Source organism: Prionailurus bengalensis, chromosome A2 (genome assembly GCF_016509475.1).
Source record: "Prionailurus bengalensis isolate Pbe53 chromosome A2, Fcat_Pben_1.1_paternal_pri, whole genome shotgun sequence".
Classification (NCBI taxonomy): domain Eukaryota; kingdom Metazoa; phylum Chordata; class Mammalia; order Carnivora; family Felidae; genus Prionailurus; species Prionailurus bengalensis.
This window is the reverse complement of record NC_057348.1, coordinates 85,373,822-85,390,011: the sequence shown is the minus strand read 5'-3', so window position 1 is coordinate 85,390,011 and position 16,190 is coordinate 85,373,822. Positions and strand designations below refer to the sequence as shown.

Below are 16,190 nucleotides of genomic sequence, written 5' to 3'. Positions count from 1 at the left end.
TGACCAATATTTTATGTTTTCTGAAGACTTAACTATGGTGTATTTCATGTCCAAATGAAAGAATTTCATTGCAAAATATTGCTTGGTACCCAATGAACATCCATATATATTTTATGTCACATAATAACAAAAAAATGATGATTCCTAAATAAGTTTCAGTGGGTACGAGACACATTTGAATGGTTTTTACTTAGAGACTAAAGTCCTCTAATTTAAACACAATTTAGAATTTAAGAATCAGTGAGAGTAGAAATAAAGCTTTATAGCAACAAATGAACCGGATATTGAAAATGTAACCAGATTTTCAAAACAGTGTTTAGTGTTATTCACAGATATATATTCTTCCTTACTTGTGATTTTTTTACGTGCAATCTAGCAGATGAAAGCATCATGAGGCCAATGACACAAGAAGTACTAAACAATAAAAGAGGCTTTGGATTCTTCTGATATTGTGTTGAAATACTTTATGCTAATAAGAAAACGATAACTAGGGTATTAGACATTTCAAATGAAGGTGATGCATTATAGTCTCTGCACGCAATGGCAAACTATTAGGAACTAAATCTGGAAGCATCAAAACCCCACAGTGAAAATTAGTCAAATTTTTGAAGAGAATAAATAATTCTGTTTTTCACTATGACAAGGTAAAGACTACTAAGCAGAGTGAGCTTAACAATAAGTAGCATTTACTGAATGTTGATTACTCAGTCATCTCTTTGAACTTCTCAAAACAACCATATAAAGTGTAAGATGTGATGAAGTTAGGGTTATGCTCCGGGTACAGGTTTGCTAACACAGTCTGAGAGAGGCTAAATTACCTGCTGAGGTCTCCAGTTAGGAAAAGAGAGAACTGAAATTTGAATCCAGGTTTAATTTGATTCTAGACCCTTTGTGTTACTTCATCAACCTGTTTCTCAACTGTGCAGAAAAAAAAGGGGGCTATTCTTTATAAGAAAAGCAATAAACAAACAAATAATTATCTCGGATAAACGTTGTAAGAGTGAGATTTCAAGGCCTTCTGCAGTGTTTCTTCCATTCTCTCCTAGGGGCCTTGCTCAAGTGGAGCTTTGAAATTGTGGTTCAGAAAACTTCAGTTAGGTTCTAGAATGATTGGCTCTTAGCAAATCCAGAGATGAGTCATTGTTAATGGTGTTGAATGTAGGAATTCAGTTAGGTGAGTATTTATAAAATTTAAGTATTTTAAGAATGGATGAAAATGAACTTGAGTTAATATATATGGAAGTCTGAGCTAGAATGATTTCTGTACTTCAGGAAAAACATACCCACTAATTAGTAAAATTAATAGGCCAAAAATAAAGTTGCATGCTCTTATACTGTAATGATTATCATTTTAAAACTAGCTTTTTGCCTTCGAGCTATCGGGGTAAAGACCTACAGGAAAACTACTGTCGAAATCCTCGAGGGGAAGAAGGGGGACCTTGGTGTTTCACAAGCAATCCAGAGGTACGCTACGAAGTCTGTGACATTCCTCAGTGTTCAGAAGGTAAATGAACCTGAATGCCGTGTGGGGCACTCTGCTCCCGCTTTCTGTAGAACTGCATCTCGCATTAAAGGTTAACAGAAACGAATTAAACCATAATAAATATGTTGTTCATTCAAATGCAACTAAAGATAATTATCTGAGCATTTTTACTTGACGCCTTAAAAACTGATTATCATCAGATTAATGCAAAAGGGTTATGAGTTTGAATTTCAACAGAGCCTGAGGCATCCCTCTGGGGAGAGTAAAAGCTTGGGCTTCCTCATCTACTGTCTTGAGTTCACATACCTCAAAATCTGCTCCCATACACCACCTGAAAGGAACCCAGTGAAGCTTAGTTCTTTAAGAGTAAGGCTAATTCCATCCATCTAGCACCTGCTTCTGCAGAAATTTTGTCAAACCTACTCCGAAGTGGTGTGGCAAGAGTACATGAACCCAGAAGAGAATATGGGAAGGGGTCGCTGAAAGTTCAATACCCCCCGTGTGCCTTTTGGTGAGAAGCAAATCTGACACACAGACTGACACTAAACACCACTGAGAATAGCATCTGAAGAGATCAAAGCAGTAGTAGCTCCCCAGCTGTCTTGAAGGCAGGCACCCTAAGTCCACGCCTGTTTTCACCTCCTCTCGCAGCATAACGGGGCACTGTCCCCCCTCTTGCACTGGAAAACTGCATGCCTGACAAGAAGGAAGAGTAACCACTTCAGCATTGGATGTGGTTTCATTTTTCTTAGTTACCTGGCTACTGAATAGCTGGCTTTTTAGTTTTGTCAGCAACTAAGCTTCTAGAAATCCAAAGGAAACACGGATTAAGTTCTGAGAGAAGTTTAGTAGGATTTCGACGTACTCGGGGGTAGGGGGCTGCTGGAATGCTGTCCAACTTTTATAGTATCTGTTTGTTATTAACCACATTTTTTGGAACTATTTTTCCATATATCCATTTAATACCAGGTTGATATTTATCACATAAAAAAGGCCATTGTTAGCTTAATTGTCACGGAGAAGGTGAATTTGTTTTCTGTTGTTAGTTAATTTAAAATTCTCGACTTCATGTGCTTAGAGCCAGTTCCATCTGTGTTTGTAAATTCTTACTTTCCATTCCGTATCATATTCTGTTCACTATAACTTCTTCATTGTTTTCTTCTCTTTTAAAAATAATAAACTGATCTGTGATAACGTTATGCACAAGTCTGTTTTGTATGAGTAAATCTGTAATTAATATTTGTTTTAAATTTACACATGGAAGAAAAACCCTTGCTCTTTTGGGAACTCTCCAATATCACAGTTTTCTGAGGTTGAAAGTCAATTGCAAGGAGTTTTGTTCTTTTTTTTTTTTTTTTGACCTGAGAAAGTGTTATCAAGGGAACGTAACTTGGTCCAACTTTAAATAGCTTAGCATTTATGTTACCTGTTTAGTTCATGTGGGAATGAGATTTCTCAGCCCTGGTTTATAACAACCTTCATCAAAATACACTGGCATAGATCTGGACTGATAGACAATGTAGAAAAAATGTGCTAGAAAAGAAGTAATTGGAAAAATCCTGTTTCCAGTTATCCTCATCACATTAGAATGTTCATCTCTATTATCCTTTAATAATCTGAGGTCACTACACCTCCCTTAGAAAAGGGCATTGCTCATTACTATTAATTGCACATGATGCTGTTGGTCACCGTGGCATTAAAGGTTGCGGATATGCTTTTTCTGGAAGCAATCAGAAATATGACAGTATTAGAATAGCCCTCTTATGCATGAACAAACACCTGCCCTGTAGGCTAAACATATCTCAGGGAGTGTGAACTGAGCTGTGATATTTAAATTCACACTATACTGAATAATCCTTTAGCAGGATTTTACTGAAGAAGATCTAAAATAAAAAGCACTGTCAATAATTAATAGAAAAAAAACCCAGCTGTTTATAACATGGATAATACAAAATATACAAAATAATGTAAGTGTATTTTTTGAGATTTTTGTAACCATATTTAACTCTTGACTAAATAATCTTCTGAAATGCATCTGAATGTTTGGCTCATAAGAGAAATATATCTGATATCCAATGATTAATGTTATTTTTAAAAATTTAATCTTTGAAATATATTAAGCATTCCTAAAGAAAACAAGTACTTTTATCCCATTTAGAACAATTATGTAAAGAAAATAGCATTAATATTATAATTCAAATACTGTAAAAAACTGAGGTATCTAAAATCCAATTTCTTGCTTTAACATTAGCTTGGGATTTAAAACAAAGCAGTCACCAGTTATTGAAACGGATGTCTTTTTTAATGACTGTCAAATAGTCAAGTAAATATATTTTATTAAATCATAATCATTATTTTTAATGCCTTACACTTAAAATCCCAAATACTTCTGCTATAACTTTATGTGTACAATTTCATATTCTGTGGAGAAAGATCCTTAAAAACAAAGATTTAAATGAAACAATTATTTATAAATGTGGCTTTGTGAAACTATCCATATTTCAAACATTCAGCTTTGCTGAAGTAAGCACCAGCACGGATTCTCAAAATAGTTATTTCAGTTTTAGTCTGTAGAGTCTGTAAACTCAGATCACTTGTAGTTTTATGACTGAGAAAAACAGAACACAATAGGTTTTGAGTAAGTTGGTTAGTATGATGAGAGAGATACTAAATTAATCTTATTTATATTACAATCCATGTGCAGTTAATATGGTTTTCTACTTTCATTTAGGCCAGAAATATATTTAAGAAAACCATTCTAGTTATGAATAGGAACATTTATTTAGTTTGAGTTTATGTCATCTAGGACAGCATTTTGCTTTTGTTTTCTGTTTTTAAGGGATAAACTTGCTAGAACGGTTGAACAGTACACTGGCAAAAACAGAGCCCAAAGGAAATAGATCAAGAGGGCCAATCCTCACCTTCTGCAGTGTTGTATAGATCATAACTTCCACCTACCTCCCTGAGGAGATGGACTTGATCTCCATCCCTACTGTTGACTTTGAGCTTGGACAACTTAGAAGTTTCTTAGAATACTGGAAGTTTGAAAAGTGACTATGAGTTTAAAATTTGGCTTTCTTGAGGTACTTTTTATAAGTAACCTGATGGTTTGATGCAGTCGTAAAACAACAAACTTTTCAGCCTGGGTAAGATGGCCAATCTACCTGCTTTCCTTCTCTCCATCCTCCAATAGGTGACAATACAACAGGGGCAACCTATTGTAAGCAAGAAGGCAGAGGGTAATGAAGATAATGTTATAAAAGCCAGGGAGATCGACTTTCTAAAATCATTGCTATGAGTCTTTCTTAAGAGGATGACCAGTTAGAACACATAGGAAACAAAAGCATGGGAAAAAAAAGATAATTAGGAAGAACGGAATGAACACTGAACTGTGAGTCAGAAGACCAGTGTTCCAAGCACAGGTTTGACATTTTCTGTTTTAGGTAAGTCCCTTAAAAATGGTTTGAGCCTTGTTTTCCTCATTGCAAGGATCAAATGATGTCTTATATGTTAAAAGTACTGAGTACTCAAAGAACTTGTAACTATAATATATTTACCATCCCAGTTCTATCACAGAACACATTTAATTCCCACCCCATCAATGACTTTCATTGCCTACCAAAACCTAATGTTATTCTTGCTAATTTTTATTATTTTTAAAAAATAGCTCCATAGGTTTGTGACTGAATCCATAACTCTCTCTTCACTTTGCTATAAATGTAACATAGTAATTTATGTTTCTGTACCATTTTATGTTATTTTGCTCCATAATGGCCTATCCAAATCTCATCCATCCTTCAGTATCCAAGTAAAATCTGTTCTCTCCTAAAAAGCCATTGCCACAAAACACTTAAGACTTTTAGAATAGAATGTATTATCCACACACTTGCTACTTACTATGACCTACAAGGACCAGAATCATCAGCATCCCCTGAGAGCTATTGATTGATGCCTCAATTCTGATCTTCTGAATCAGAACTTACTCTATAACAGGATCTCACAGTGACTTTTATGTACAGTAAGGTTTGGAGAAGCACTGATCTACTACACTCATTCTGTAGAGTGGTCATCTTATAGAATCACCTGTTTAATTTGTGTAACTATTTTTCCTTATGAAAATTAAAAATCCTAAAGTCCAGGAAAAATGTTTTATAATAATCCCCACAATACAGCTTCATAGAAAATAATTATATGTACTCTCATTAGAAAGTGATACACTCTCATCAACTGCATCTGCTAAAGAATGCATTATAGATATATTCTGATTCCTGAGTACTACACAAGGATAGAAATTGTACATGTAGATACTTATTTCTTATGCGTGACCATAGTATTATGTTTACTTTTTCATTCAGTACAAAGGAGCAAAGAATGATAAATGCCACATCGTTTTCTGTGAAGATATCACTCTTGGCATTCTTTTGAAAAGGGGAACTAAATAAGTCAGTGGCCCATTCGAAAGAAAGCTGAGATGTGTCTGGGGAATACTGGAATCACATGAGAGGAAGCTGAATTGGTCCCCTGTCGTCATTCATAGATTAAGCTACATTAAAAGAAGTAGATGGATCAAGCCAAATGGCCTCATGTTCTAGAAAGTTAATCTAATGTCCTATTAGATTATACAAATCAAAGGTACAGAAGTGATTATTCTAATATTATATCCCAAATTATTACAGATACTCATTAGGCTATAGACCAGTGGATAAAGCTAAACATCCGTATCTTTTCCCTGCTTTGGCTAAAGTTAGATGATCAGTAGTCACAAGATACAAATGATGTGTTTGGGGAAGTTTGCCGGATTCGTAAGAAAGCCAACCAATGATTTATTCCACAGGATGCCTGCTGTGCTACAAATCAACCTGTCCATTTGAGAAGTCTCGTTTTCAGCTAGCTGATGTGATTCAGAGTTTTCAGTGTGACATAAGAGGCGAGCCAGAAGAGAACTATTAATTAACCTCACAGAATCATCAGTAGGGTCCTGCATAATTACATGAGCTTATACATTATAAAAACACTGAGTACAAGGAGTTCAATATCAGGTCATCTTGTAGCCTAGGCTAGTTAAGAATGTAAGCCTGCCCAGGTATTTGACATGGTTATTCAGTAACAGAAAGAAGCCATCATTTGTTCTTTTAAAATAACCCTATTCTTTGAATAGTACCAGATTTAGGTTTGAAGCTGATCTCTCAAGTTTATCTGGTCCTCACTTTGACATTAACTGCCGGGGTATAACCTGTACTCAGTGTAAGTTGTATATTTCCTACGTATGTGTTTGGAGAGTAAGTTGAGAGAAGAGAATTATTCTGTTGTCAGTACAGACACTGAAATTCTTTGCATTTTAGACCAACAAAGGGCAGATCCCAAGGGCGTATCTTATATGTCCAGTCTGGGTATCTTTGGGACAGTTACTGAGAAATTAGAAAGGCAGCATCCTGGCCTTGTGGTAAATTTTTATGACATTAACTACACAAATCCCATTTAAACTATATGAAGAGTTCTGTAGGGAGTATTTTATGCCACTCTTTATGGACATTAGACCCCAATTCAACGTTAAAATGGTATGTAAGTTGTTATAAAAATCTTTTTGCTAAACAGGTGATTTACTGTTCTTTCAATGGAATGGTGGTGTTCTTGATTTTGCTGTCAGAAGCAATTAACATGCCGTACTTTAATTTTATTAGTTGAATGCATGACCTGCAATGGGGAAAGTTATCGAGGTCCCATGGATCATACAGAATCAGGCAAGATTTGTCAGCGCTGGGATCGTCAGACACCACACCGGCACAAATTCTTGCCAGAAAGGTAAAATACCACCAAATCGTGCTTCCAATGATTCTTTTCACAAAGTGTTATTTGCTCCATGACAAACTGCTAGAGAAATTCTCCTTATATTATGATTTCTGGATAGTCTTGGGGCAAAGGGACTTCAGACGAGGCATATGAGAATGCTGGCCCCACCTCTGACCGGTCTCTGCTGAGGAGACTGAGCCCCTGAAATCAGGATGGTCCGAAACACAGGAGCATCAGTGGGGGGCAGAAGGGGAGCACTAACAGAAGCTTCCTCTTTCCCTTCCATGGCAGGGAAAAGACAGAGATCCATTAAGTAATGACCACAGTCCAAGCTATGAGAGGAGGCATTATTGCTAAATACAGGCCAATGTCCTTCTAAAGCCACATCTTCAATGACTTAGGTAAAGTGGGGTCACCTGTGTGACACCATGACATAGGTCATACCCATAGACAGAGAATGAAAGATGGAACAAACAATTCTTTGGCTGCTTTATCCTAGTGTGTTTTGAAATCGCCAGTCTGGAGAAGTCAGGCAACCACGTCTACATTTCTCCTCAGGAATAGTTTTTGAGCTTAAATGGTTAAAAAAAAATATGTCTACTATGGCTCATTCCTTTCACATGAAATATTTCAGTTGACAAAAATGTCTTTATTTTTGTTATAAAGAATGAAAATACAATTGTAAGGGAAGTTCTGTTTCCATCTTTCTGAAAGGTGTTGTTCTTATCTTTTTGTTTTTCTCTTAAACTGTGTGTGTGTGTGTGTGTGTGTGTGTGTGTGTGTGTTTAAGTGAATCTCTTGTCCTTTCAGTGAGTGCAGGAGGAATATGGTAGCAATTAAAATCAAGTCACCAATTCAGGACCCTGTTAATTTAAAGGGAGGAGGGTACAGAGAAAGTGGTGTAATGGAGTTTCTCTCTCCCATGGTGGAGGTGAGGGCATGACCTAGAAGGGCTCTATTTTCAAAATTGATCTATCATTAGTAACAGAACTATTGAAACCTAACTTTCAGTTTGAACTTTAAGCCTGCCCCAGAAAAAGACCCGTTTTCTTAATGAGCAGGCTACATGAGGTCGTGTTTATGTAATCTGTCCTTCACTGGGCTTTGTGAGAAGGGGATTCAGTTTGGGAGCTCAACCTGGTGGACAGGTACCAAATGAATCTAACTTATTAGCAAAGGGATGTGTTCTATACTTACCAAATATGGAAGCTAACATACGCAATAGTTGATAATCACCAGTTCTTGTAAGGTAACAGGAAATCTCTTCTTTCCCCAGCTGGTAGTATCCAAGCTCCGTCAAAAGTTACTTTGTGAACTGAGGGGTGGGTGGTGCTTCCAGGCAGATTTACATGACACTTTTCTTGGTGTGGTTTGCAGATATCCCGACAAGGGCTTTGATGATAATTATTGCCGCAATCCTGATGGCAAGCCGAGGCCATGGTGCTATACTCTTGACCCTGACACCCCCTGGGAGTACTGTGCAATTAAAATGTGCGGTAAGTTAGGGTCAAATTTATTGCTTCCTTTTCCTCTCAGCCTGGATCTAAGCAGGCGATTATTAGTGAGACAAGTTAACAACTATTTTACTTGATGCTTTAATGGGTGTAGGCTTTAATATTTTAGGAATGCATTCCATAATTCTATTCAAGGCTTTTGAATTTTCAGAGTCATTGTTTTGAAAGAGATAAGTGTGCAAGTGAACACAAAACATTTATACTTATGATGAAGGCCTAAACATTCTTATGTTATTTTAAAAAATATCCACAGAGGGAGAAAAAAGATCAGGGACTGTGTGCAGTATCATAATGTCATTAGGGCCTTAAAAGCTAGGACCTTAGATTTTTACCTTCCAACCCGGTATCCTTTCCATACCTTTCTTCCCCAGACATAACATGAGCTGTCAGCTGACTGTGAGCCTCTTCTGGTGAACAACAGAGGCTGCGGTGAAAAATAACAAGTCTAATAGAAGAATCTCAGAGACATCTTTAATCTCTAGTAGCTGATCCCCACCCCTCTGGCTGACCTCGTACGCAGCCTGTATTCTGTTCAAACCTGTCTTTTAGTTGTACTGTGGTCATTTTCTATATACTGGCCTTTACCCAACACTCCTGAATTTATGGTAAAAGCTTCTTACCTCACTTGCTTTATGGTAGCTCTTTAAATCTGTATGCTTGGTCCCCTCCTCCATGGTTAACTTACACAGTTTCACTCTTTGAAATAATACTGGATAGTTAGATATAGGCATGCTTTAATTTCTATGGGTACAAGTCTTATTTTTTCAGCTGGATCCTAAAATGCTCTAAGACTAGTAGAATTCCATGACTTTGTTAAGGTATAATAACATTGGAAATGGGCTTGGCAGCATAAAGATATGCATATAGAGAGGAATGTACAAAGAGAAATAATCTACGTAAGATAAGGTACCAGCACCCTGCATGATAAGTGGACAGTTATGAGGATAAGAATAGGTAGTTGCATATCTTCCTAGAGCAGCATGATGAGGATGTCCCTTTGAACAAACCTAATTTAACATTATTCACACTGTGATACTGCCAAGGTAAATCTCTCTCCACCTAGACCTGCTAACAAGAGGAAATGTTTTGGACAACTCAAATAAAGCCCATAGAAGGAGGACATGTCTGGCATGTGTGAAATAACCGCAGACTCTGGTATACCTGCAGTGTGAATGCAATGTTCTAAGGAAACTGAATTATCTGTTTGGTCCCTTGGCATAAAAGATGACTTCTGTGACAGTGTTTCTCTGTATAGACTGAGGTAGTTCCACTCATTGACTTCTAAAATCTCATTAATCTTCCCACCATTTTAGACTACTTAGATACAATAAACCAACTGTTTCCCTTCCGTTTTGTGTGCACAAATGTTTGCTTTTAGGCACTCCTGTAAATCGTCTCAGGAATAAGATCAGTATAAATACATACACACAGACACGATCACATGCATAATGATCTGCACATTCACTGTTGCCCTCCTATTCTTTTCCAACCAGTATTTGGTGATTTTAAAAGACACTGTGAGAGAAAAGAAATAAAATAAATATGATGCTTCCTAACTACCAGATAGATTTCTTTTTCTCTTCTGTCCAAAGAAGTGTTGGCTAATTATGCAACTAACATGCTGTGATTCAGATGGCTTTGTTAAACAGAGAATCGTGTGTATAGGATGGTAATGCTAAGAAAATGGTAGTAGAACATGTAAGCCAAACCCATATAGTGAAGAATAAAATCATTTCTTAAGCATGGAGAATATTTCAGAAATATTTCATTACAGGAAAGCTTTTAGTTTGTAAAAGTATACATGGAGACTATACTCTTATTCAGATGAATGGAAGTTGATATTCTAAAATTCTGGAAAGCTTAAGAGATAAGGTTTTGTGAATATTCTTGCTTACATTTATAGCAAAGCATATAATGCAAAAGTAAGACATTTGGTGATGCTTTCAACTGTAGAACAGGTTTATATTGCTGCATAACAATTTACCAAAATGTAGTGGCTTAAAACAGTACACACTTATTATGCCATAATTTCTCTGGGTCAGAAGTCCAGGCATGACTCAGGTGGATTCTCTGCTTAGGATCTCACAAGGCCATGACCCAGGTGCCCACCAGACCTACTCTCTCATTTAAGACTCAGTATCCCATTCCAAGTCCAGCAGTTGTTGGCAGAATTCTTGTGGTTACAGCATGGAGGTCCTCAGCTCCGAAACACTGCCTAATGTTTCCTGCTCTATGACCCTCTCCACAACAGAGAATTTTACTTCTTCAAGGATAATGGCAGAGTTTTCTGCTAGTTTCAGCCTCTGACCTCTACATTCTCTTTTATTTTTTTTTTAATTTCTTAATTTTCAAAATTTTTCTTTATTACACAAATCCTCTAAAAGCCTTAACATTAACTTCAAAATTTAACAATAAATCACAAGATATTTTAGGAAAGAATTTTTGTTTGTCAAGGAGATACAGGGACAAAACAATAGCATGGAATAGGTGTAATATAATGTAATAGACATTTTGAATAGCATGCCACTTGAATATTCATGTGCAATAATGGCAATTTCTAATTAAAGGGCAATAGTTATTTTAAAGCTCTACATACTCTTTTAAAGAGCTCATCTGTTTAGCTCAGGGCCACTTGAGGTAAGCTCCCTTTAATTAACTTAAAGTCAACTGATTAGGGACCTGACTTATACCTGCAAAATCTCTTCACTTTTGTTGTACAACATAAGCTGGTTACAGAAGCCTCCAGATTGCTATCTGTGAAGCCCTCGGGAACACAAAACTCTCACAGGGGTCTGTGGACATGGACAGCTTAGAGGCTCAAATTCTAGCTCTTTTACTTCCAGATTAATTCTTTCCCCAAATCTTCTGCTTGAGATGTACATGTTACTAAGGAGTTAGTCAAGTTCAAAATCTTACCTTCTCATTCACCATTACTCTTTCTTACTTTCCCGAATAAAACCAAACTGCCCATCCTTCCTGAATTTTATTTTGGTACATTGTCCTGGGGTGTAAAACCTTGGGAAAACTAAACAAAGAGACCTTTGCAAATGCTATATATTCATGCTGCTTATCACTTATGTACTACTAATAATTACACAACTCTATCTGGAATATATACATACATACGTGCAAGTGTGTTTCTATGTGTGTGTAGGGTACATGTGTATTTATCCCTTAGAATACTATGGTCACAAGAAATTTAAATAAATTTCAAAATATAAAAATCTTTGAGAAAAGTATGATGGGGTTAAGATTAAAAGACTCTCCAACATAAAATACATTAAATTCAAGGGGCACCTGGGTGGCTCAGTTGGTTAAGCGTCCAACTGTTGCTTTTGGCTCAGGTCATGATCTCACAGTTTGTGAGTTTGAGCCCCGCATTGGGCTCCATGCTGACAGTGTGGAACCTGCTTGAGATTCCCTCTCTCCCTCTCTCTGCCCCTCCCCTGCTCACTCTCTCTGTCTCTCTCTTAAAAATAAATAAATAAAGTTAAAAGTTAAAAAAAAAATTCAAATAACATTCCATGGGTAAAGTGGAATAGAAATACTAATTCAAGGAGAAAAAGCGTTTGATAATATACATTTATAGATATCAAATAGATATTTATAGATATCAAATCACTCCATTAATCTTTTTTAAAGTGCAATATAAAAATTTTGGTGTAAAAATGACAGTAGTTAACATATGCTAGAAATCACATCTTTTGCAACTATTTAAACTTACCATTAAAAATGTGGATGTCAACTTAAAAACATGTGGGAGAACATAAATTTTTGTTTTCAAAATTCTCTTAGTAATGGGAATAAAAAAAAACAAAAGCAAAAACCAACACACCTCCACCAACTGAAGATCACTATATATTTCCAGTAATTGGCAGGAGAGTGCTGAGACAGGAGGCAGGTGGGTCTGATAAGAGCTGATTGGAACAGGCCAGTGATGTGAATTAATGCCGTAAACAGTGAGCATAACAAGGTGAGGAAGGATGTGAATGATACTGAAGAGTCTGAATGTCCAATATGTAATGACAAATTGGATATAGTGGGAAACGAGATAGGGAAAGAGCAAAGTCTTACATATTTCCTAAGTTACTGAGTAGATGATGCATATTTGAGAGAGATATAACTTTGAGGAGGAAGATAAGAAAGCTGAGTTCTGCTTATGCTGAGATGTAGGTGCTCGATGTCTATGCTCGTAGCACATCCAACTTCAGTCTTTTCTGAAGGTCTTGAAAAGTCATAAGTAAATAGTGACAGAAAAAACTTCTCCAGAACAGCAATTCCAGGGAGCACACAGAAAACACAAGGAAGATTGTCAGCCCCTTTTGCATAGGAGTTATTCAATAAATATTTACTGACTAGCTCTCATACCTCAAAATTTTTTCTAGATTCTGGGGGTATAGAAGTGAACAAAACACACCAAGGTCTATGATAAAATGAAATTTCAGAGCACTAGCAAGAACTAGTAAAGTAAAAGCTGACATTGCCGTGACATTGGCATTTTCACACCTTTCAGAGCCAAGGTTTTGATGACTGCAATCTGTTCCTTTTATTTGTTAAAAGCTGAATGAGCCACAAATTAGTTCCTGTCACTTTGCTCCCAACCTTTCAATCTTAGAATCAGTGGACGTATCCCCGAAAGTGAAGGATGAATGTTGCTCATCACCTGACAAATGTGGCCGGGACAGGCCTTCTCAGTAAACATTTGCACCATGTTCCTCAGAAAGCGATTTCTACCCAAATGGCAACAGTTCACAAACATCTTGGCTATATGCCTTTTAAAAAATATATTACAGGGACCCTTGGTGGCTCAGTCAGTTAAGCGTCCGACTTCGGCTCAGGTCATGATCTCATGGTTCGTGAGCTTGAGTCCCACATCGGACTCCATGCTGACAGCTCAGAGCCTGTAGCCTGCTTCGGATTCTGTGTCTTCCTCTGTCTCTTCCCCTCCCCCGCTCATGCTGTCTCTCTTTCTCTCTCTCTCTCAAAAATAAATAAACATTAAAAAATTTTTTTAATATATTACAGTTGTATTTGGCAATTAATACCTCAATAAAGCTGAAAAACGGTTTCAAAATTTTATGAATAGACTGTGTCCTTCTGAATGCATAGGGAACAGTATAATGTGCATGTCTAATTTTCTACTAAGAATCACTGAATCAAAAGCACAGGGGTAGAAAAGAGGGAATTGAATACTTTAAAGTTGCCGTAAGGTTTAATCATACTTAAGCTCTGGAACCACACGTGATGTAGTATGGAGTGAGCAGATCATCTGAAGGGGCAAGCTTAAAGTCCAGGTGCTGCATCAAGAAGCTTTTCATTTCTGAGTCAATAGGGTTTCTATCTCCGTCAATCAGTGCAGAGACTTCCTAAAGGAGGGAATATGAAGAAACTCAAGGGCAGATCCCATCTTCTGGAGGTTAGTTATCCTCATCCAGAGAGACCAGATGCTCATAGTTCTTCAACATCACGTCCCTGTACAAAGCCCTTTGAGCAGGGTCCATGCTTTCCCACTGCTTCTGAGAGTATTCTGTGGCCACACCCCTGAATGTCATCCCATTTCTTACTCCTATTTTGTCTTCTTTCTACTCTACCAAGCTTTCTTCTCCAGCAACATGAAATATGCATATGCAAATCAATCATTCCAGGGGTCAGTGTCACTCAAATTTAGTTTTGGGTCAAATCCATCATCGCCATGTTGAGGTAGGCCCACTGAGTCCCATAAGGGGAATCACTTCACCAATTTATCCTGAGAAACTCTGAGTTGAGTGAGCAGAACTGCATATAAGTGAATTCTAAAATGGCGGCTTGAAGGGGCTAGTGGGTGTCTTTATCAATCTTCTCCCTTAAAAATTCCATGACCATCTTTCACATGTATTCCACAGAGTGATCTTTGCTCTGCACTATCCACTTCTGGTTCTACCTGGCTATATAACTTTTAACAGATTTCCAAGTATATGGAATTTTAGACATTGCAAATATATAACAAGATTGGGAGTCCTGTATAATACCTGAGTGAAATTCTGATTTTCTTATGGTTTTCCACTATAATAACTTTATATTCTGAATAACAGTTCCACAGATTAGTTCACTGCTTTTTAGAGAGAAATAATAATATTTGTTGGGACTATTTATATTTTTCTGAAGTGAAAATACTTCTTTGGCAATTGAAAAGCTTTAATTTGGTTGATTGTCAAAGAAAATCTTCTTGATTATTTAAATCAGTTATTCACAAACCTCTTGGACTGAAGATATCTTTACGTTCTTTACCATTATTGAGAGCCCCAAATTGTGTACGTGAGCTATACAAATCTATATGTACTGCATTAGAAATTAAAATGTAAATTTAAAGAATATTAATTCATTAAAATAGTGACGAGCTCATTGGATGCTAATAAATACAACATATTTAAAATGAAAACTATATTTGTCAGAAAAATAGGGAGAACAATGGCAGTGTTTTAGATTTTCTGCAAATTCAGATTTTTTGCAAATTTCTTCAATTGATACCTTAATTAGAAGATGGCTTTGTGTTTCGCATTTGCTTTTGCATTCAGTTTTCTGGAACGTTAAACCTCAAGTGCTCTAGGAATTTCACTGTATAAAACGCAAATGACATGTTAGAATTGTCCTAATAGAGTGTTTTGATCTCCGAGATCCCCCAAAGGACCTCTGGAACCCGAGGTGTTCCTCTGCAAACAGCTTTTTTGCTACATGTCAGACCTGTAAGGCTGATGTGGTCCCATTAGGATATACATTAACTAGCATATACCTGTTGGATGGTCAAATTGTTTTCCAGTTCTCACCAAGAGCAAATCACCTGGTTGGAGATTTCTATCATCTATCACCTTTTTCTGATTTTCTTCTTTTATCCTGTAGGATGGTCTAGTCTGCTTTTCAAGCTCTCTTTTGTATGACTGATACCACCATTACATCTAAGGTTCAAAAATCTAGAATGATCCTAGACATGATCTTTCCTTCACTCCTCACATTTGACCCACCACTGTCAATTTTATTTTGTATATACCTCTCAAATCTAACCATTTCACTCTCTCCTTTTTCCATTAGTGTTATTTTTCTTCTTGAATATTTAAATTGCCTTCTGAAAGGAGATGAATCCATATTCACTAGTTTTTCCCTTCAATCCCTTCTTCATACTACAAACAGAATGATATAAAAATCTGAGTATATCATTTCCCATCCCTAGCAACACACACACACACACACACACACAGACACACACACACACACACACACACAGACACACCAGTTAAAAACCTTTCAATGATTTCCTTCTACCTTAGAACAAAGACAAAACAAAACCATCTTTTACTTCCCTACCCATATCTCTAACCTCATATACTACCACATTTCTCTCCAAGGTTCTCTATTCCAGCCAGAATAGC

The 16,190-nt window shown here is 36.8% G+C and overlaps 1 protein-coding gene across 2 annotated transcripts in view; it reads left to right on the top strand.

Annotated features, from left to right (window-relative positions):
- The window catches only part of HGF (hepatocyte growth factor), an 85,835-nt gene that overhangs the window by 16,736 nt on the left and 52,909 nt on the right, over window positions 1–16,190 (top strand). The window contains exons 5-7 of one of the 2 annotated variants that reach the window (XM_043588709.1): window positions 1,377–1,504; window positions 7,165–7,285; window positions 8,651–8,769. In XM_043588709.1, coding sequence (XP_043444644.1) covers window positions 1,377–1,504; window positions 7,165–7,285; window positions 8,651–8,769 — 368 coding nt within the window. Of the gene's footprint in view, window positions 1–1,361; window positions 1,505–7,164; window positions 7,286–8,650; window positions 8,770–16,190 lie in introns of both variants that reach the window. The other variant, XM_043588708.1, reaches the window with a different exon arrangement.